The following is a 22,769-nucleotide window of genomic DNA, read 5'->3' as shown; positions in this document are numbered from 1 at the left end:
GTCCCCTTAAGTTACCCATTTGGAAATCACTGCTGCAGAGTATGGAGACTAACTCTAAGAGAGCCATGGGAGTACGAGCTCCTCAGTCTTACACAGCAGACTTGAGTCTTCAGGCTGAACTGATTCCATTGATGGCTGCTCATCTTTTTAGTCATCTCTGCTTCCTGTGCGTTGAGCAGTAGCTTGATCAGCAGACATTTGTGGCACAAAACTTCACCTTGGCAGTTCTGCAGAGTCAGCTCCTGTTAAAGGTCCACCAGTAGGCCTGGTGGTTGTCCCTGCGCACCCACCCCCAGTTGCTTGGCAACTCTAATTCAGTTTGGTAATGCCTTTGTAGCTGCACTCTTAAGTGGAATAGCCTCTGTGACAATCAGGCTTCTGAGATTTGCTTTTTATCCTGCTGTTCCTCACCAACATTCTAGTACCTTTTGAATGGTCAAAGGCACCTCTTTAGAAACATACCCCCAAACCTCCTGGAAAGTGTGATGTGCCTCGGACAGGTGCCCAATCTCGTGCCATGGCCTCAAATGAGACAATACCAAGTGGGCTTTGGAATGACTCAATCCTTTCTGTTGTATGCCTACACGGAACTTACCCAAGAAAAGCCAATACAGCCTATGCCTCCAGAGAGCATGTCAGCCAGAAGAGCTGGGAAGGAGCTGGCCGTAGGGAAGTAGGCAAAGAAGTAAGGACTGTGCCAGTGAGTCACCTGTGGGACAGAAGAGAAGGAAAGCATTCAGCAGGAGGCACCAGGCTATGCAGAACAGAAAATGTCGATTCTAGCATGTAAGAGATGAGGAATCTCTGATCTATTTGAAACATCTGCCGAATGCAATTGCTTAAAATAAAATAAAAACACAAACAAATACAGATATGCACAATTTTTTAAAATGGGCTTTTCGTAATCCAAGGAGGATGGAAAGCACCTAATTCCCTTCTCTCCCCAAGTGGGGAGTGTTCCCATATGTGGTTCCATTTGATTGCTTCGATAGCAGCAAAACAGATCTCTCTTTTTAAAAGTACAGTGTTATGGGAGAACAGAAAGATACCAAGGTCCTCTTCAGACATTCTAAACGCTGTGGATGCTGATCTCACATACAGTGTCCCTGAAAGAGGACTCTGAATCCCCATCCCACACTGATGTTTTCAGAACTCCCAACTCGCCCACCCCACTGGCCACTGTCCGTGGTAACAGCGCTTGTCTGCAGAGCAGAATACTGTACTTGTAGTCAGATTCTTCCCATGGTGCAGAACACTGAGGTGCCCCAGGCTTCCAGTCATGGGAAGATTCTGACCATGATTACAGTGTTTGTCTCTGCAGACAATGTCAGTGCAAGCTCTTGGGAATGCTGTACAAATGCAGCGTCCCCAGTTTTATAATGTCTGAAGTGGCTGATCACAGACATTTATGACTGACACACAGACTTATGAACATGACTAAAAAATTTAATGAGTGAGCTTCATATTTAGAATATATTTATCATGAGTCCCACAAAACTGACCACAGACAGTACAGTCTGCAGAAGCAAGAGGAAAATATATTATTTATTATTATTTACGCAGTCAGACAAGTGTTATTGACTGGTTTATTTTATCCAGACATTGAGTCCTTCCCAAGAACCGGGGATGGCTGGATTTTATTATCAATATTGTTGCTGTTATTATTATAGATATTGTCGCAGAATATAGGCTGTTCCCAGTAAAGTTGCTTTTTGTAATTGGCTGATGGTGATTTCTGTGGCCCCTTTGGTGTTGAGGTGCTCTTCAAGGTCTTTTGGAACTGCACCTAGGGCGCCAATCACCACTGGGATTATTTTGGTCTTTTTCTGCCACAGCCTTTCAATTTCAATTTGTAGATCTTTGTATTTGGTGATTTTTTTCTATTTCTTTTTCTTCTATTCTGCTATCCCCTGGTATTGCTATGTCAATTATTTTCACTTGTTTTTCTTTCTTCTCGAATACAGTTATATCTGGTGTATTGTGTTGCAGTTGTTTGTCTGTTTGTAGTCGGAAGTCCTATAATATTTTTACATCTTCATTTTCTTCAACTTTTTCAATTTTATGGTCCCACCAATTTTTGGCTACAGGTAGCTTGTATTTTTTGCAGATGTTCCAGTGTATCATCCCTGCTACCTTGTCATGCCTTTGTTTGTAGTCAGTATGTGGAATCTTTTTACAGCAGCTGATTAGGTGGGCCACAGTTTCATCTGCTTCTTTACAAAGGCGGCACTTGCTGTTTGTTGTTGATTTTTCAACTTTTGCTCTGATTGCATTTGTTCTTAGTGCCTGTTCTTGTGCAGCCAGTATTAAACCCTCTGTTTCTTTCTTCAAGTTGCCATTCTTAAGCCACTGCCAGGTCTTGGTGATGTTTGATTTTCCACTTACATTGTGCAAATATTGACCATGTAGTGGCTTATTTTTCCATTTTTCTGCTCGGTTCTTGACTTGTTCTTTCTTGTAGGCCTGCTTTGTTTCATTGGTGTTGAATAGTTTATTGTTATTTACCATCTTAAGTGCATCTTCTTCACTTTCCTTTTTTATTATTATTTATTTATTATTATTATTATTATTATTATTATTATTATTATTATTATTATTAATTTGATTTCTATACCACCCTTTCAAAATGGCTCAGGGCAGTTTACACAGAGAAATAACAAACAAATAAGATGGACCCCTGTCCCCAAAGGGCTCACATTCTAAAAAGGAACATAAGATAAGACACCAGCAATAGTCACTGGAAGTACTGTGCTGGGGGTGGATAGGGCCAGTTACTCTCCCCCTGCTAAATAAAGAGAAGATATACTTTTCCATTTTAGAAACCAAGGGCCAAATCACACATTATGTTAAAAGCATCATTGGCCCCAATGTGCCTGAACCTTTGTTTACTAAATAGCAGCCATGAGGGAGTCTAATCTGGATCAATGCCTATGGACACAGAGGCCTTAACCTTTTGCCCCCTCTGCAGTCCTGGTCCATTCTGGAGATCCATTCTCCATGGCTTCTATTTGGTACTATGGAGAGTAGCAGGAAAAGAGCAGAGAAATGGAATCTGTGGTAGAAGAATAGAGATGCTTGCTGACCACAGACCTTTGTAACTTATGTTGACACTCTTGATGAGACAGTAGTGAGGGAAAGTGCTTCTCACTAGAGCTATAATCGTATTCAATACTACTTAAGGCAATGATACATTTTTCAAGAACTAATCAGATTAAACTGCCATCTTCCTTTAGTCTGTTTGCTGGATGAAACAAAATGAAGGCTCTGCAAAGTGACACATCACAATGAAAGCCAATGGCACAGTAAGTTTGACCCTGGTTTCTTCTCCAACCCCAGCCTTGTGCCAATGATTTTTTTCTATGCATGGCACAGAGTGGGGAGGGATCATTATTATGCCCATTGGCCCTGCCCTTTGCTACATCTGACTTCTATGCACATGAGATCATTCTGGAAAGTGGTGTATGTCTGTAAACCCCAGTGCACAGAGACTCCAGCTGTAAGAACTCCATTTGCCCAATGTGTAGATTGTGCCACTGGAATCAGCACACATATGCCACTATGCACACATGTATGTGGAGGTCAGGCACACTGAGGGGATAGGCCAACTGCCCACAATCACTCTCCGCAATCACCACCACATACAGGAAGTTATATCTCCAACAGGCTGTTTTCTCTTCCATTATGTTCTCTTCTATGCACATTTGTAGACAATATCTTGCATTTCAATTCTGATAAGGTTGGGCACTGGCCAGGGGCCCAGTTATGGGTTGGCAGCACACCACTGGCACTTGCATGTTTGTAACACAGAGGGAGCCTAGGGTACACTCTTGCTTCAAAAATGGACTGGCCAGGTCAGAGAGAGGGCACAGTATTGGTGCTCTCTCCATTCATATGCCACCACTCATAAAACCTTCCCTAAGTGCCCATAAACCTGGCAAGAAGAAGGTCCCAGCACCAGCACAGCCAGATCACTAATGAGGCTGGGTGAGGGTTAGGGCTGCCTCTCTCCAGCCCCTGACATCTTGGCCAGCCTGTCGCCTTCCCCTAACCTCACTTGGCAGGGGCATGCCAGCCAGCAACCTCCTATCCTCCTCCGGTCTCCTGCCTCTGGCTTTTCAAAAGCTGAGGGAAGGCAGCAAAAGAGGAAGTCTCCTCCACACTTCATCTTCTGCTCCTTTCCCCGGCTTTTGGAAAGCCAAATGTGGGAGAGCTGAGGAGGTGGCTGCAGACAGTGCACTGCCACTGCTGGGTGAGTTACGGGGAAAGGATGCAGCAGGGGTGGGATGGAGGAGAGTGTGAGAGACATCAGCTGGGCTTGGGCCAGGCCTGAGTACCAGTACCAGTCTGTCCTTTCCAAAACTTCAGATTCGTCCATCTCCGATGCCTCAGACCAAGGCAGAGCGGAGGAGGAGGAGGGTGGCTAGTATGCCAAGCTGGCCAAGACATCCAGGAGCTGACTGACCTGACAGAGAATTTCACCCTGGCAGGGTTGGCACCAATTTGTGGGCACTTAAGATAGGAGGTGGGAGAACAGAATCTTATAAAATTTGTGGCAAAGATGTGTTCATAATGTGTGGCAGTCTCTAAGTAATCAGGTCAAAATTAAGAATACAAACCCTCCTCAAAATGTCATCCAGTTCTTAAACCTAAGAGAGTCTTTTCTTCCACTACCTTCCCAGAATTTCAAACCTCAGGAGGGTAAGAAGAAAGGACAATGTGGAGGCTAATAACAATGCTTGTACAGTATTACAACCCATTTCCCTTTTCCTTTTTAAAAGAGCAGCTTTTGGCTGGAATAATTGGCTGTGGAGAAGTGGTGGGGATACTCAGTCTTTTTCTGTGCCCACTGTTTCCCCACTCCAAATCACTCCCTCGTGACTTCTCCCCAGTGGGGTTTCAAACATGTGTTTGTGAGGGATTTGAAGTGGAGAAAGAAGCTGGAGAAAGGGTCAAGTGCCTGTCCTGCAGAGTCTCCATTCTCTATCAACCCCTCCTGAAGCTGCTATTATAAAGAAAGAGAATATTTGCACAAAATGTGTGGTTAGCCCTTAAAACTTTCTTCTGATCTCACGAACAGTCTTGCTGGATCAAACCAGAAATGTGAGCCAGTCCAGTGTGCTGTTTCCAGCAGCAGCTAGAAGCCTCTAAAAGCTCACGAGCAAGATGTGCAATTGTCCTCAGCAAGCTGAGTCAGGGAGCCCCCTTTTATATGGGACAATTGCCCAAGGTCTCACACATGGAGGACACCACACCAATCATGACAAACACTAAACCCCAATGAGGAAAAAATGGCGTTGATCCTGGAAGCAGCAAAGACAGAGGCCACAAATGAACATTCAAGCCACAGAACTTTCAGACTCCTAAAGAGGTCCTGCAGTCAGCATTTGAACCTAGTCCTCCCACATTTAACACTGGTGTTTAGTATAAAGGCCCAGTTATAAGGGGTCCTCTGAATCAAAGTGCTGTGGCAATTTCCAGAAACATGGAAAAGAAGAACTCAGCTATTCGCACATGAACAACTCATCACTAATCAGAATTATTGCACGGAGTACTTTGTTACATATAGACTTATTTTTTTAAAAAAACATAATTCATAGTATTGAACATTCATCTCCAGTTCTGCTATTTAGATGCTATTATGATTACCCCAGGCATAATGATCCTCTCAACATCTTTAAGGATGTCTTCAAATCTCTCGGGGTCCTCAGGAGCAGAATCTGGAATGAGGGGCCTCAGGTAGCCTGGCTCGACATCAGGATAAACCTGCCTCTTTTCTATCTCCTCAAGGTAATCTGCAATATAATCCACCATCTCTTTTCCTCTTTTTCGAAACTCTGTGATATCCATCTCAAGATTTCAGAATAACCTAAAAGAAATGAATAGGCAGTTGAAAAGGGGGAAAAAGCACCTGCAAATTGTTTCCCTCCACCTTATATAAAACTGATGCATAAAAGCAAGCTGCAATCTGACACTGTATTTATTTTAAATATTTATACCCTGCCACTTACAAAACCGTAGGACTGTTCACACATTAAACTGTACCCATGTATAAGCTGTGTATAATGCACAGATCTGTATATGTGAACAGTTATTCACACATCCCATTCAATGTAGGCTCAAGCTGTTACAAAATGTGCTCATGTACATGCATGATACATTTGTTTCAGGATTTTTATTTGGTCATTGCACTTTTTGTAGGGAAATAAAAAGAATCAAACTACATGTGTCAGGTGCTCACATTAAGTGGTTTATTGAATGATTAAAGCAATTAAAAGCATATCGTTAAAATGAGGTATCTGCATATACTAGTGTACTGTTCAGAATTAAAAGACATGAAATAAACCCAATTGTGATGGAAACAGGGGAATGGCTGTAAGCCAAAGAGTTAACCTCAGACTGTGTGGCTATTTTGCTAGATGTGTGAGAGGCTGCAAAAGGGACAGGGAACTATACAAAGAAGTATACTGGTGCCTTCAGACAAATTGATGAAAAACATTTTCAAGGATAAAATAGTTAAGCACCCTGCTGACAGTGAACCAGCATGGCTTCTCAAAGATAAATCTTGCCTCACTAATCTTTCGGAGTTCTTGGAGAGTGTCAACAGGCATGTGGATAAGGGTGATCCAGTTGACATAGTATACTTGGACTTTCAAAAAGCTTCCCACAAAGTTCCTCATCAAAGACTCTTGAGAAAACCGAGAAGTCATGGGATAAGGGGACAGATTCATGTGAGGATTGGTAACTGGTTCAAGGACAGGAGACAGAGGGTAGGAATCAATGGCCAGTTCTCTAAATTGAAAGAAGGAAGAAATTGAATCCCCCAGGGATCCGTACTGGGACCAGTGCTTTTTAATTTATTCATAAATGAACTAGAAGTTGGGATAAGCAGCGAGGTAGCCCGATTTGCAAATGACACTAAACTATTTAGGATAGTGAAATCCAAAACAGATTGTGAGGAGTTCCAAAAGGATCTCTCCAAACTTGGGGAGTGGGCAACAAAATAGCAAATGCAGTTAAAGTGTAAAGTGATGCATATTGGGGTAAAAAACCTCAACTTCACAAATATGCTGATGGCATCTGAGCTGTCAGTGACAGACCAGGAGAAAGATCTTGGGGTTGTGGTGGACAGCTTGTTGAAAGTGCTAACTAAATGTGCAGCAGCTGTGGGAAAAAAGGCAAGTTCCATGCCTGGAATCATTAGGAAGGGGATTGGAAACAAAACGGCTAATATCGTAATGCCATTATACAAATCTATGGTGCGGCCACATTTGGAGTACTGTGCATAGTTCTGATCACCATATCTTCAGAAGGACACTGTAGAACTGGAGAAGGTGCAGAAGAGGACAACCAAGATGATAAGGGGCTGAAAGCACCTTCCTTACAAGGCAAGGCTACCTTGGAGTAAACCTGGCAACGCTGCTTGAATCGGCTACAGCTAAAAATTATTCTTTATTTTGGCTCATCACTTCAGGATATCCCGGACACGATCCATCGTCCCTGACTAGCTGTATCCCAGCTAAGGTTTGGGAGGCAAATTTTCAATTGCTTTTTGGTGCCAGTCACAGTTCTTCTATGTTGGAGCTCTCATTTGAAAACATTCAGAACCGGCCCCCAGTATTAATTGTGGAGGCCAAACAAATGACACAGACCAATTTAAGAGTGGCAAAGCCCCTGGTCATGATTTTATAATGATAGAAATAATTAAGACAAATCCCAAGTGGTGGGCACCAGTGTTCCCTGTGTATATTTTTCATCAGTGAGTAAAATGAGTTTTGTTCTGGGCAGCAGTATTAAGGCTGTGTGTGCACATGTGCATTGTTATGTGTCACTATAGATACCACACACACACACACACACACACACCATAAATATGGAAATAAATAAGTGTTCTTTAAAATTCTATTTATCTGTCTTTTATTTTAATAGCAATTTATTTGCCACTGGTGGTTAAAAGTGGCCTATAAAATAATAAATAAACAAACAAACAAAAATGGTTTTTTGAAATTTAAATCTGAATTCATCCTTGCTTTCTTGCTCTTTTCCTGTAAAATGTTGATGCCCTGAGTATTAGTTGCCCCTATAATTGGATAGTTAGTCACAGTAGGCTTCCCCTTTCCTTCCAAATATCCTGGAGACTGGAGCGAACACATGCCTTAAATTAACCAAGCTGGCTGCTTGCCAAAGTCAGAGTGTTAAATAAGTGTGTTAACTGTAGATTTAGTCATTTTTACATTTTTTTCCATCTTTTGGAGCTGATTCAAAACTTCAAGGGAAGTAATAATATCAGAAATGTAAAGATAAACAAACATAGGAACATAGGAAGCTGCCATATACTGAGTCAGACCATTGATCACAGAAATCTCTCTCAGCCCTATCTTGGAGATACCAAGGAGGGAACTTAGAAACTTCTGTGTGCAAGCATGCAGAACTGATTTTTATTTATTTATTTATTTTGGTATTTTTTAGAAGAAATTCTGAACAACATACAGCTGATACCAGATTTTGCATGGACAATTCTGCTACTCTTCCATCTTTCTCTCTCCCTTGCAGAGGTTTTGCCAGGTACTTAAAAGATCCAGGGCTTGGGCCCAAGGGGCCTGCCTGAGACCCACAGCCTCCCCACATTTTGATAATTAAACCCATTCATGCTTTCCAACACTCTTCTGGAGAAGCCACTGCCAGTCTGTGTAGACAATACTGAGCTAGATGTACCAATGGTATGACTCGGTATATGGCAGCTTCTTCTCCCCACAAGTTTTCTTCACTGCTAAAAATGAATCTCCTTGTTCTCCTGCATCAGATTTCTCCTGCAATGAATACCCACACAGTTGAAAACCAGTGTGGTGTAGTGATTAGTGTTAAGACTAGGATTGGGGGGACTTGCATTCCCCATTCAGACATGAAACTCACTGTGGGACTTTAGGTGAGACACTCTCTCTCTGCTCCAAAGAAGGAGGAGAGCTGGTCTTGTAGTAGCAAGCATGAATTGTCTCCTTTGCTAAGCAGGGTCTGCCCTGGTTGCTTTTGAATGGGAGACTACATGTACACACTGTAAAATATTCCCCTTAGGGGCTGCTGTGGGAAGAGCATCCTTGCATGTAGAAGGCTAACCCCTGCTAACTGAACAAAGAGACATCTTTTAAAGTGGTGATTCTCTTATATTTAGCAGGGGAAGAACAACTGGCCCTAGCCAACCCCAGCACAGCATTCTTCCAGTGGCTGTTGCTGGTGTCTACCTTTTGTTTCTTTTTATATTGTGAGCCCTTTGGGGACAAGGGACCATCTTATTTATGTATTATATATTTTTCTATGTAAACTGCTTTGAGAATTTTGTTGAATTTTGGTATATAAATAGTAGTAGTAGTAGAAGAAGAAGAAGAAGAAGAAGAAGAAGAAGAAGAAGAAGTAGTAGTAGTAGTTGTTGTTGTTGTTTCCAAGTTCCCTCTCTGGCATCTCCCACTCCTACCTGGCAGGAGAAGCCGCTGCCAGTCTTTGTACATAATACTGAGTTAGGTGGACCAATGGTCTCACTCAGTATATGGCAGCTTCCTATGTTCCTAACCTGTCTCACAGGTAGTTGTGAGTATAAAAGTGAGGAGGAAGAACAACACTACCCTGAATTCTTTGAAGGAAGAACAGAATATGTGTCAGAATAAAATATATGTATATGTGTCTATAACATATGCATATTTATGTTGACCTTTAGCCATGTGCATGCCAATCCTAAGCATGTAAACTCAGAAGCAAATTCAAATAGCATTTTACACCTATCACAGGAGCAAGCAGCCCAGTTTGATCTCTTCTATGAGCTACATTTAAGCAAAAAGCATATGTGTATGCAATTATCGTGTAAGTCTATCCACTACAGAAGGAAAGCCACCAATTTTATTTCAAACAGGACAGCAGAATGTCATATATGGAGATACCCCAATTTCTTACAATTTAAAGACAAGCAAGCATTTCAAGTGTTTTTTAAATGTGTTTCCTGTGATGAAGCAAGTGTATAAAAATAGACTTTTGGTGGGGGGGGATGCTTAATGTTCATTTTAGCAATTTGTGAAGCCACTTTCAAGAAGTTGGGGTGTTGTGGGGGTTTTGGGGTGTTGTGGGGTTTTTTTGCATTTTAAATTTTTTATTAGTTTTACAATATCTTAACAATCCAATTACATTTAATTAAGTATATATTGACTTCCCGCTTACCAGTCTGCACGGTTCATATTAGCTATACAAATCTACCATTGCTATAATAATTCAAAATATATATACTCCACACTGCAAACTCGATTTTACCCTGCCCAACCTGCTGTTGTTACTAAATTTCAAACCCGGCTGAAAGGTCCATATTGGAAAAATAGTTCTTTAAGTAAAGTAAGAATGGTCGTGTGGCTTTCTCTGGTGTGCCTTGTCTTCCACCATCTTTCATTGCTAGTCATTGCAGATCAGGTCGCTTACTTTCTTCATATGAAGGAATCATGATTTGATCAACATGCATCTTCATCACTTCACTGCGTACTTTGTTTCCTCTCTTTGGACTCATCGCCAGTACTGCATGTACTTCTCAATTTCTCATTTTTGAAGACATCTCGGACTGCGTTTGGAAACCTATATAAATTGGTTTTTCATTTTTCCATTGTATTTCATTATTCTACTTGGCATTTTGTTGTATTTTTACATGTATTTTAATATGTGTTATACAGTTGTGTTTGATTATTTTGATGTATGTTGAGAGCTGGTTGTTTATACATTTATCATTATTCACCTTTTTTGTTCAGGGGTCTTGCTTTCTCTTCCCTCTCCTGTTCCGTGGACCCCAGCTTTTCTCCTTGATTAATTTATTTAAGTCAGAGTCAATGGCCCAAATGTTACATGAGGCCCAGCTAGGCCCTAACACTAATTAAATCCCCTTAGATGGGGTCCAAGCCAGGTTCTTAAGAGCACTATTTTTGACTCCCAAATATATTTCCAGTGCTAATCTGAGATTGCAAATGGGTGTTATTAAGATTGAGGTGAGAGCCTGGTATTTAACACTAATAACCTGGGTAAGAATCAAGCCCACCGGTCTTCTACCCTTACTGTTATCTGACAATCATTGCTCTAGCTGGTGGGAGCACAGTGTCAAAAAACTCCACAGCTATGCCTTTTGCCTGTTGCTATCCTCTCTCTAGGACCGGGTAGGGCCAAAGAAGTAATCAAAGTATCTGGGATACTGAGTTTCAGAATGGTCTGTCAGGGGCATCCAAGGCATTTTGGCTGCTTAGAAGAGTGTTGAGAACTTGCCCCACAGATTATTTATTCCTTCTCACCTTTCCCAAATACAGATGGGCTTTCTTGAAGGCTTGGATGAATGCCCTCCCTTCTGAAATGTTAGCTGGATGATATAGCAAAACTCCAAAGCAGCAGCAATATTGCCCCTGTAACTCATAAGAGATTGAGTCGGTTGCCCATGTGCTTTTGCGGTGTGTTTTTTATATGGACCTCAGGTGAAGGCTAATTGAACCTTTAAAAAAAAAATTCTGGATCATCGGATGAATTTTATGTCAAATATTTGTTAATAGACAAGGATTTGTCAATTATATACCGAGTTGTGAAATTCTGTTGCTCTGAAATACAGTCAGTCACATCCTGTTGGCCAATGGGCTGAATTAATGCATTGTTATGTAATTAATATGTCTGTGTATAAAAGTACATAACTGTTTTAGGCGTATTGGTATTGGTCTCAGAACATAATAAAGACCGACCGACTGGGGCAAGGCTTCAACACCTGGGGCTTTTTAGTTTAGAAAAAGGACAACTGAGGCGAGGCATGATAGAGGTCTATAAAATTATGTATGGTCTCATAACACTAGAACCAGGGGTCATCCCATGAAACTGATTGCCAAGGAACTTAGGGCAAAAAAAAGGAAGTACTTTTTCACACAACACATAATTAACCTATGGAATTCTCCACCACAAGATGTGGATGGTTTTAAGAAGGGCTTTGATAAATTCATGGAGGACAAGTCCATCAGTGCTTTCTATGGCTATGGGCTACCTCCAGCCTCGGATGCAAGATGCCTTTAAATAACAGTTGCAGGGAAGCAACAGCAGGATAAAGGGGATGCCCTCAGCTCTTGCCTGTGGGCTTCTTAGGGGCATCTGGTGGGCCACTGTGTAAAACAGGGTGCTGGACTAGATAGGCCTTGGACTGTTTTATTTCTTACATTTCTGTTCTTATGATTTCAAAAGGGGAAAGAGGCAAAGAGTGTACTGGCTAGACAGAGAGAGAAACTTGATAACAGGGGAAGTGAGGGTGTGAGGAAATGCCGCTGCCTGCATGCTCATGGTTGGACCGATATCCCTGCCAAGACAGAAAGTTGACAACCTGGGAGTTAAAGGGGCAGCCCTGACTGCAAAAAGTCCAATTAGCTGTGAAAGGGGGACCTGAGTCATGGGCTCAGCTAATCCAAATTTGCTTGCCCTTCCCCCATACACCGACAACAGGCAACAGGTTCCTGGAATTGCATTAAATTTCATTATCCTGATGAGTCACAAGAACAATAGCATAGCCTCTGCTACCTCAATATCCTCTCTCCAAAGCATCCAGCACTGTTCTGTGACAAAGAGGTCTGTGGCAAGTCAACATAATGTAATTCCAAAAACAAAAGGACATGCTCTTGCTCAAGAATTTTTTACAATTCCACTTGGGAACAAAGACCAGCTGAAGTATAACTGGAGGACCTCTAAGGCAGGTCAAGAAGAAAGGAATTGGAATGCCAGGATTTCCACAAGCCATGCTGCTTTCTGAACCTATTGCACCCCATATACAAGGATGCAAACACATTATTACTCTTATATTAATTAACATTTACTTTTGTTAACATTACCACTCTTCAATACATATAAATATAAGTATACAAACTAGGTGTAAAACAGTCAGGAAAACCTGGACTCATCTGTATAACATACACTCCACAGATACTGTACACGTGTATCTGTATTATCACACCAATGGCCAAATAATAATTTTCAAGCAGAAATTTGGCACAGTTGTTGCTCATAATGATTTAAAATTAATGTTAACACATCAGTTCCAAGACTTGCTTTTTGGTGTCCATCTGAGAGCTGTTCTGTGCACCCAGTAGAAAGACGGGGCAAAATTCTGCACGGTATCCTCTCTAATAAAACGCTTGGTGTCCGTCCGTGGACGGACACCAAGCGTGCGTTCGTGCCTGGCCTGTTCTGGGCATGCCCAGAACAGGGCAAGGGAGGCACGAACGGCAGGACCCGGCGGCCATGTTGGGGCCGGGAGAAGGAGAAGTGGCCGCCGCCTACGCCAGGAGGAGAGTGCGGGAGAGGCGGCGGCGCAGCCGTGGCCACGGCCAGAGGTGGCGGTGGCCGCGACGGGGCAACTGGCGGCGGGAGTGCGGGTGAGGCGGCGGCAGGGCCAGAAGCGGCCGCTGCAAATAAAGGAGAGAGGCGCTGGGGGAAGAGGCGGCGGGGAAGCTGGCCGAGGTGGCGGCGGAGCCGCCGCCGAGGCCTGGAGCCGCCAGTAAAGCCGGGCGGGGGGGGAACCTTGGGGCCCGATCCCACCATTCCCGTCCCCCCGCCAAATTACTAAGGGCCAAATTGGCCCTGAAAAATGCCGCCGCCGAACCGCCCTCCCAGCTGCCTGATCCCACCATTTGTACAGGAAAGAGGAGCTCGCCAGCAGAGCTCCTCTTTCTGCAAAGGCTCTTCTCAAACTGGCGCTTTAAGCTGAAAGGGCATCCTTTCCGCTCAAAGCGCCAGTTTGAGAAGAGCCTTTGCAGAAAGAGGAGCTCTGCTGGCGAGCTCCTCTTTCCTGTACAAATGGTGGGATCGGGCAGCTGGGAGGTTCGGCGGCGGGGGCCGAAAGCATTACTAGCGCCCGTTTTTCAACGGGCTAAAATTCACTTGTCTTTTTATAAACTCTAAATGGCGGCTCATATATTTGAATGCTCCCACAGATTAAAAACAAAAGAAAACTCTCCATACATTTACATTATTCACCCAAACAGAAGCTGACTCTCAATTTAAGATGACCCCCTTAAAAGTAGAGGTTAAATGAAGGTTACCTGTAGTTACCTAAAAAGAAGAAGGCTATTATTATGAGGTTTCTTCTGTTCATAAACAGGGCCAGCCCTAGGCTTTTTGGCACCCTAGGCAAAGTATGACTTTGCTCCCCTATTCTGCACAGTACAAAATATAATTTTACCTGAATGTTGGGAAGGCTCCAAAGGAAAGCAGTGAGGAAGCAGACCGTATGCTTTAAAATTTATAAGATGTCCCACTGCTGCTGCTCCTGCTGCTGCCCTGCTCAGTGTGAAGTTCACACCCATGTGCCCCGCCCCTGCCATTCAGCTGGCTTGTGGTAGCAAGTATGACTTGTCCCCTTAGCAAAGCAGGGTCTGCCCTGGTTGCATATGAATGGAAGACTTGATGTGTGAGCACTGTAAGATATTCCTCTCAGGGGATGGAGCCACTCTGGGAAGTGATGGTGGGAAATAGAAGTAACATTGGCAGTTCAGCAGGCCATTCCAGGGGAAGGGTAGTCAGAAATTTAATAGCCGTCTCCCCTTCCGGCTGGCCTGCCAGCTCTTTGGCCTCAGGGAGCACTGCCAATAACCCACATAGTCTTTCCCTGCTCCTCTGTAATGCCAGGTCGGTCCAAAATAAATCTGTAGTCAGCCATGATTCCATGATAACCCACATCCATCCATGATAACCCACATAGCCTTTTCCTGCTCCTCTGTAATGCCAGATTGGTCCAAAATAAATCTGTACTCATCCATGACTCATCCATGATTATGGATGAAGGGGCCAACCTGGTATGTATTACCGAGACTTGGTTGGGGGAGGCTAGTGGTCCAGTTTGGTCCCAGCTTCTCTCTCCAGGATATTCTGTAGAGGAGCAGGTGAGGGGGCGTGGGCGGGGATGTGGAGTGGCTGTGGTCTATAAGAATAACATCTCCCTTACCAGGGTCCCTGTTAGGGTGTCGGACCATATTGAATGTGTGTACTTGAGTTTGGGGACCAGGGATAGATTGGGACTTCTGTTGGTGTACCGATCGCCCTGCTGCCCAGCGGAATCCCTTACTGAACTCACGGACTTGATCGCGGAACTCGTGTTGGAGTCTCCCAGACTCTTGGTTCATTTTGGGACCAATCTGTTTGGGGTAGCTCAGGAGTTCATAGCGGCCATGACAACTAAGGGCCTATCCCAAGTGGTCTCTGGACCAACGCATATTTCAGGTCACACGCTTGATTCGGTCTTTTACTCTGATCAGGGTGGTGTTCCGTGGGTGGGGACTCCTGTGATTTCCCCATGGACCACCATCTGGTCTCAGCTCCAGGCAGTCTTGGAGGAAACTGATTATCTAGACCCATTTGAAACTGGTTTTCAAGCGGTCTATGGGCTGGAGACTGCCTTAGTTGGCCTGATAGATGATCTCCAACTGGCAATTGACAGAGGAAGTGTGACTCTGTTGGTCCTTTTGGACCTCTCGGCAGCTTCCGATACAATCAACCATAGTATCCTTCTGGAATGTCTGAGGGTGTTGGGGGTGGGACGCACTGTTTCACAGTGATTCTGCTCCTACCTCTCAGACAGATTCCAGATGGTGTCAATCGGAGACTTTTGCTCTTCAAAATCTGAGCTTAAGTATGGTGTCCCTCAAGGCTCCGTAGTTTCTCCAATGCTTTTCAACATCTATATGAAACCACTGGGAGAGATAATCAGGGGATTTGGAGCTGGGTGTTACCAGTATGCTGATGACACCCAGATCTACTTCTCCATGTCAACTTCTTCAGGAGATGGCATATCCTCCCTAAATGCCTGCCTGGAAGCAGTAATGGGCTGGATGAGGGAGAATAAACTGAAGCTGAATCCAGATAAGACAGAGGTACTTATTGTGCAGGGTCAGAACTCTAGAGACAATTTTGATCTACCTGTTCTAGATGGGGTTACACTTCCCCAAAAGGAACAGGTTCACAGTCTGGGAGTACTTCTAGATTCACACCTCTCCCTGGTTTCTCAGGTTGACGCGGTGGCCAGAGGTGCTTTCTATCAGCTTTGGCTGATATGCCAGCTGCACCCGTTTCTCGAGATCAGCGACCTCAAAACAGTGGTACATCTGTTGGTAACCTCCAGACTTGACTTTTGTAATGCACTTTATGTGAGGCTGCCTTTGTACGTAGTCCAGAAACATCAGTTGGTTCTGAACGCGGCAGCCAGGTTGGTCTCTGGGTCATCTCGGAGAGACCATGTTACTCCTTTACTGATGGAGTTACACTGGCTGCCAATAGGTTTTCGGACAAAATACAAATTGCTAGTTATAACTTACAAAGCCCTAAATGGCTTAGGCCCTGGGTATTTAAGAGAGTGTCTTCTTCATTACAAGCCCCACCGCCCATTGAGATCATCTGAGGAGGTCCGGCTCCAGTTAACACCAACTTGTTTGGTGGCTACCCAGAGATGGGCCTTCTGGGTCACTGCCCCGAGATTGTGGAATGCCCTCCCTGCTGAGATACGATCCTCCCCATCTCTGGCAGTTACCAAGCCCTCAGAACCAGACAACCTCCCCAGTTCCTTTGTTAATACTTGAGAGCCCAGTAGGAGGGCTGGGTTTAGAATTTTGCAAGGGGCATCTTCTCCTTTGGAGCACTGTTAAGTCTCTTGCCTGGAGCCCAGTGTTCCCTCTAACAGGGATTCCCAGATGTTGTTGACTACAACTCCCAAAATTCCCAAGCAAAAGCCATTGCAGCTGGGGATTCTGGGAGTTGCAGTCAACAGCATCTGGGAATCCCTGATAGAGGGAACACTGCTGGAGCTGTATAAAAAACCTAGCTGCTTCTGCAAAGGTCCAGCTTTGAGAGCAAATGGAACAAAAGGAACAACAATGGAACATTGCAATTGGATGCTGTATTAACTGCAGTTGAAACAAATTTATATTTAACAACATAAGACTGTCATAAGTAGCTGGTGTCGGCCAGCAGCAGCAGGTCCAATATCGGGGGTTGGCCAGGTTGGACACGGGCCTGAGGCCCCGCTGAGCCAAATTCTGAAGGAGGAGGAAAGTGTCTGCTGCTACTGCTGCCAACCACTATCTGGTAACCCTCCCCATGTAGGTTTGCCAGTGGGGAGCAAATGGCCCTTTTGCAAGTTTGCCAGGGAGTTATTCACACATGGCTTCAGGCTTGGGGTAAATGTTGAGCAAAGCCACTTTGAACTACACTTGCGGCATTGAGGGAAGCAGCTCCTCCCCGCTGCTCTTGTGTTTTGTTTTGAAACAAGTTCACATGGCATGTGTCCATGTTTTCCTTCTAGCCAAGGGGGGCGGGGAGAGAGCTTCCTAAAAAGCGATATCTGCATTTCTAAAGAGAGCATCCCTCTTATCATGCAAATGATTCTATGTCAGTGCCTCTCCCTATTTTCTCTGGCATTTTCAGAAAAAGTAGCTTAAAAGCAGCATTTTTAAAATCCGGACATACATTGATAAGCTAGAATTTGCATCACAAAGGCCAATTTGTGTGTGGAGTGGGTCCAAGAATCTCGAAGGGACTTTGGGGTAAGTTTGGCTGGTGTGTGAACACACACACTCTCTCCTGAAGGAGATTCAGAGTAGAAGCTCTGTGTGTAAAGCCTCCTGGTGATGGTGGGTGATAGCAGCAGAAGCAGGTATCCTTCTGCTTCAGTATGTGGCACCATCTTGATTTTCTAGACGCCCTGGCCCCCAATGCAACATGGAGGGGTGTGGGATCTGGAAAATCAAAATGATTTCCCCTTTTGAAGCAAGAGGATGTATGCTGCCGTTCTCCACCATCACCTGGTAAGCTTGCCAGAGGGCAAGCCAAGACCCAATGGGGAAGATTACTGGGTGTTATTGTTATTTTTCATTTTATATCCCGCTCTTCCTCCAAGAAGCCCAGAGCGGTGTTCTACATATTTAAGTTTCTCCTCACAATAACCCTGTGAAGTAGGTTAGTCTGAGAGAGAAGTGACTGGCCCAGAGTCACCCAGCAAGTATCATGGCTGAATGGGGATTTGAACTTGGGTCTCCCCGGTCCTAGTCCAGCACTCTAACCACTAGACCACGCTGGCTCTCTGGGTGGCAGTAGGCAGCCTCAGATGGTCCCATCGCTCAGCACTGCTGGTAGCACTGAAGGTGGAGAACATCTGCTGCTGGGTTAGTTTTCCCAGTGCTAGACATTCTTGGGGGACCAGTAGGCATTTACTTGCTGGTCCCCCACTCTCTGACAATGTTTGGCGCCAGGAAGGCTAACCCAGCAGCATACTCCACATGGAGGGAGGAACCTAAAGCACCGCTGGGAGTTCCAGCCGAGGGGTTTGCCCAAGGGCTTCCCTCTACCTGGCATCAGCCCTGAGCAGAAGTTCTGGAGAGAAGTATTCTTAAAGAGTTTAACTGAATTTGTTTCTGCCAAAAGCTGCATAGACACCAAAGACATAAAAGAGGTTGGAGGGAAGAAGCTACATATACCTCCCTATGTTCTTTGTAAGGTGGGTGGGATAAAGACGTAGTAAAATAAAATAAATATAAACTACCTGACCTGGCACAGAGCATCTGTGTGCCCCTCGCCCGGTGGCCGGCCATTTGCTGGGCTGCCGCTTCTCCCTTGGTGGCTGGCCGCCCCCATCACTAATTATCATCTTGCTTGCAAACTCTTGCAAGAGCTGCCACACATGGGATTAGCAACGGGTACGACTAGAAGAATTAAATATATAGATTAACTGGTCAGACATTCTGTCTCCCCAGGGTACTCTGGGTACAGTAGTTTGGTGAAGGGAGTTTGGACAATTCTCTATGGACAGAGAATCACAGACTGCTACACTGAGCATGTGTGTATTTCATACTGTGTGGATACACCCTTTAGGCAACTGGTGGCCAAGATCCAAGCAATGCCTGTAGCTGCACCGATGGCCTTGGGTGTATCCAGTGGGAGTTTTGACTTATCCTTTGAATGGCAGACACCTACTACTAAGCCATGCTACACACTCCTTTGATTCTACACAAAGGAGATTTGTGTAGAATCCCAAGGAAAGAGTTGTGGTGTGCAGGGACAAGACAGTGGAGTGGAATCTGGAATATTAACTGTTTAATGAGGCAGATATTATGTATAGAGATCAAAGTGCAGTCTGCCTTCAGTGCTCTTGCTGCTGGCTGTTTGTTAGCCCCGCCTCTATTCTAGGACTGGAATAAAAGTAACTAAAGCACCATTCAAAAGCTGGCCTGGATCAAGGAATGGATTAACCAGAACCACCACAATTTGCTATCTGGTCCAGAGGATGCTGTTTGAGAAGTGTGAGTTCAAAGATTCCAGAGACAGATAGAACTACCTGTATAGTTCTTTGGCTCCCTGCCACTGTGTGCAGCAGCCATCCATTCTGTACACTCACTTTGGAGACAGGCAGAGGCGCTCCCACCCCTTGACTTCAGGGCTGAAGTCCAGGGGCTCCACAGCCTCTTTAGTCTGTCCCGGGTGGTGTGGTCGCCCGGCTGAGCATGATGATGCTTAATTTGCAGGGGAGGGGGCCCCGCCAAAGGCATTTAGGTCCAGGCTCCAAAATTACCTAGGTGCTCCTCTGGATACAGAAAACCCTTATAATACACTGCACAATCTTATGGCAAGCATGTCTCTCTCAGCCTAACCTACTTCACAGGGTTGTTGTGAAGAGAAACTCAAGTATGTAGTACACCGCTCTGGGCTCCTTGGAGGAAGAGCGGGATATAAATGTAAAAATAAAAATAAATAAAAATAAATGTCTTTTTCTATAAACTCTCTGTATAGAAAAGTGATAATGTGTGAAATAGGCATGGCCCAAGTTCCAAGTGTCTATAATGCAGTAGAATGGGTCTTCAGCAGCAGTCTTAAGGAGTCTCAGTCAAGTAGCCTGTCACTATGGACTGAAAGTTCTTTTTAAAATGTTAGATCAGAGCAAAGTACTGATGAGTACTCCTAAGAATAGAGGTCCCAAGCATGCTACATGATGGCTATTGATCTTAACTTCCTTTGTCTCAAACACTTTTGTGGTTAATGCTACGTATGAATTTATTTGTACATTAAAAGTGCTGTATACATGATTAAGTTAATAATAATGAAAAGTTAAGGGTATAATCCAGCCAAAGTTAAGCATTTTAAAAGTCCCATTGATTTCAATAGAAGATTAAACACGTGTTGTAAACCCCTTTGAAAACAATGTTACTTACTAAGATGGGTGACTTTCAAAGGTCTAATGGGAAGACATAAAGAGAAATTCTCATATCTAGTTTTAAGAAATTAGATATAAGAGAGTTTATCTATAGACATATATGGGAAATTCCTATGACACAATGGGCCTAGAAAGTTGATGAATATTAACTTGAAGAAAAACTTGAACAAAATACAGTTCCTTTGGTGCTTGATTCACCTAAGATTAATGGATATATATAATCTGATGCATGGTAATTGTTGATAACATCATCTGTCTGCTGCTGATCCTTTTCATTTTTAAAAAATATTGCATGTACTTTTATGGAGGTTTGTTTTGTTTTGTTTCTTTAAGCAATTGTTTGAATTAGAGATTACTGGTTATGATATTCTGTATTGCCCAAAATATTTCTGGAATATTTAAAGGATACTATTGCAGATGATAAACTTGAGTTATTAACTTGCTTGCAGAGATTAAGAAAATATGAATAGACTTTTAATCTAAATTTAAGATAGTACGACTTTTAATAGACTAGTAAAAAGGAGACTGGACTATGACACTGTTATCTAATTTTAGGAGATCAAGAGATGCATTTGAAAATATCTGTTGAATATCTGGTTTTATTTATTATATATGTAAATAGAATATGTCAAGATAATATACAACCTTATGCCTTTTACACTTTTGTAATCAATAACCAACTTTATAATTGTATGTGTTTATTCTTATTTCTTCAACAAAGAAAACAATGAAAACAATTTAAATAACTTGGGTAGATTTGCTCAATTAATACTAATAAAGTTAGCTTAAACTTTATATTTTGTCATGTTATTTTAACAACTTTATTAAATTAAAAAATGTCTTCAGTTCCTATATGATAGTCTCTTTAAAAGCTTTACATTTAGGGAAAGGATATTTCATTACTGAGAACACAGAACAAAGAATTTTAAGTCTCATTTTATGTCTTCATTCTGTTTCTACTGTCTTGATTGCCCAGCACTGCTAAAGCCACATCGACAGTATATTCGTTTTCATATTCAGGTGGTGCATTACATGTACATAGCCAGCATATATATATTGCTCCCCAAAATATTATGTTGAAGTTGCATTTGTTTTCATTAGTACTTCTTTCTATGCGATCTAGAGAGGATCAACATATTTCAAGTTCCCTTTATCATATTATACACCCTCAAAAACGTATATGCATATTAAAAGGCACCAAAGAAGGCCCAAACAGGTTGATAAAAATTATATCTATAGATAGATAGATAGACAGACAGATTGATTGATGTGTTCTTACAAGTGACTCTCACAGAAATATTGCTACTCATTGAATATTTGCATTTGCATTCAAGGCCGCCAGTGTGGGACAAACTGTAGCATCAATATGACATGTTTATAATCATGAAGCTTAGAAAGCCAAGACTTTTACTTACTGTTGACGAGAGATCTCCCTTTCTTTCCTCTGCTTTCTTTGTGACAGATACAAGCTTAGAGGATGCAGTGCCCCGTTTATATCTCGAGTAGCCACTTCCCACTAGCCAATCATAGGAAGGTGCTTTGCACTGTAACATTCTGCATGTCATTCATACATACATCCTTCCACGCCCCACTTGAAATATATTTAGAATGGAAACTCTGTTTCTAACCCCAGAACAAATCTAATACAGCTGGATGTTTGCTGACAGCTAACATTCAGTATTCACCCACAGTATATCAATAGCTTTTCACCGCAGTGGAAACCTCTCAAGCAAATTTTACACACACACAACTGGAGTAAATGTTTGCCACAATAATTATTGCATTGACAGAGTTTTGTTTGCGCACATATGAAGCATGTCTCTCCGCAAGCTTTGTTGGGTACACAGCACTCAAAGACCTATCTGTATGCACAGGATTAATGTGGAGTTATATGCACTCTGAGCTTTATGGGAACTGCTTCCCTTTTATAAATGCATTGCGTACGCATGAAAAAGTACAACCAAAAACCAGCCTAACAGCCCCAAGAAGCAAAACCTCCGAGCAATCAGTCCAACCTGAAATCCTTGTTAAGCACATTGGAACACAGTGGGCTTATTTTCTCTGCGGCTTTAGGGAGTCACAATCCAGCTGGTTCACCTTTATCTCTACACTGAGGAGGAGGAGGAGGGTGGACTGGGGTGTGTAATGCCTGAAGTAATTACATCAAGACCTGCTTATCAGTCTTTACCTCAAAAGGTACTTTGACCCACTAGATTTCTATCCCTGTGAAATGACACATTTGAAACTATGGAGAAGATGTTGTACAGTATATTGTCGTGGATTCTTGGAAACCTGGGTTCAAATTCCTCCTCAACTATCAAAGCAACATGGACTAGTCTTCACTATCTCTTAGCCCAACCGCCTAATCAATTGTAGCCCCATGAGAAAATGCTGGATACAAAATGCATATCAGGGGCAACTTTACATTCTTGTACCAGTCCCTGAGGAATCATTGTCTCTATTTTGCTTCTTGGGGATATTTTGGGGGTGGCTTTTTGTACACTGTCTTGGTGTGTAGAGATGCACACTAGAGTGCACTGCTTCT

The 22,769-nt window shown here is 43.2% G+C and overlaps 1 protein-coding gene across 1 annotated transcript in view; it reads right to left on the bottom strand.

Annotated features, from left to right (window-relative positions):
• Window positions 1-21,674, bottom strand: part of DDC (dopa decarboxylase) — an 89,585-nt gene extending 67,911 nt beyond the window's left edge. Inside the window, exons 1-3 of the mRNA XM_053263202.1 lie at window positions 21,640-21,674; window positions 5,647-5,866; window positions 596-709 (exon numbers count right to left, since the gene is read on the bottom strand). Coding sequence (XP_053119177.1) covers window positions 596-709; window positions 5,647-5,847 — 315 coding nt within the window. The 5' untranslated portion in view covers window positions 5,848-5,866; window positions 21,640-21,674. The remainder of the gene's footprint in view (window positions 1-595; window positions 710-5,646; window positions 5,867-21,639) is intronic.
• Between the last annotated feature and the right edge of the window lie 1,095 nt (window positions 21,675-22,769).

Source organism: Hemicordylus capensis, chromosome 6 (genome assembly GCF_027244095.1).
Source record: "Hemicordylus capensis ecotype Gifberg chromosome 6, rHemCap1.1.pri, whole genome shotgun sequence".
NCBI lineage: Eukaryota > Metazoa > Chordata > Lepidosauria > Squamata > Cordylidae > Hemicordylus > Hemicordylus capensis.
This window is presented reverse-complemented; position numbering and strand designations above follow the sequence as displayed.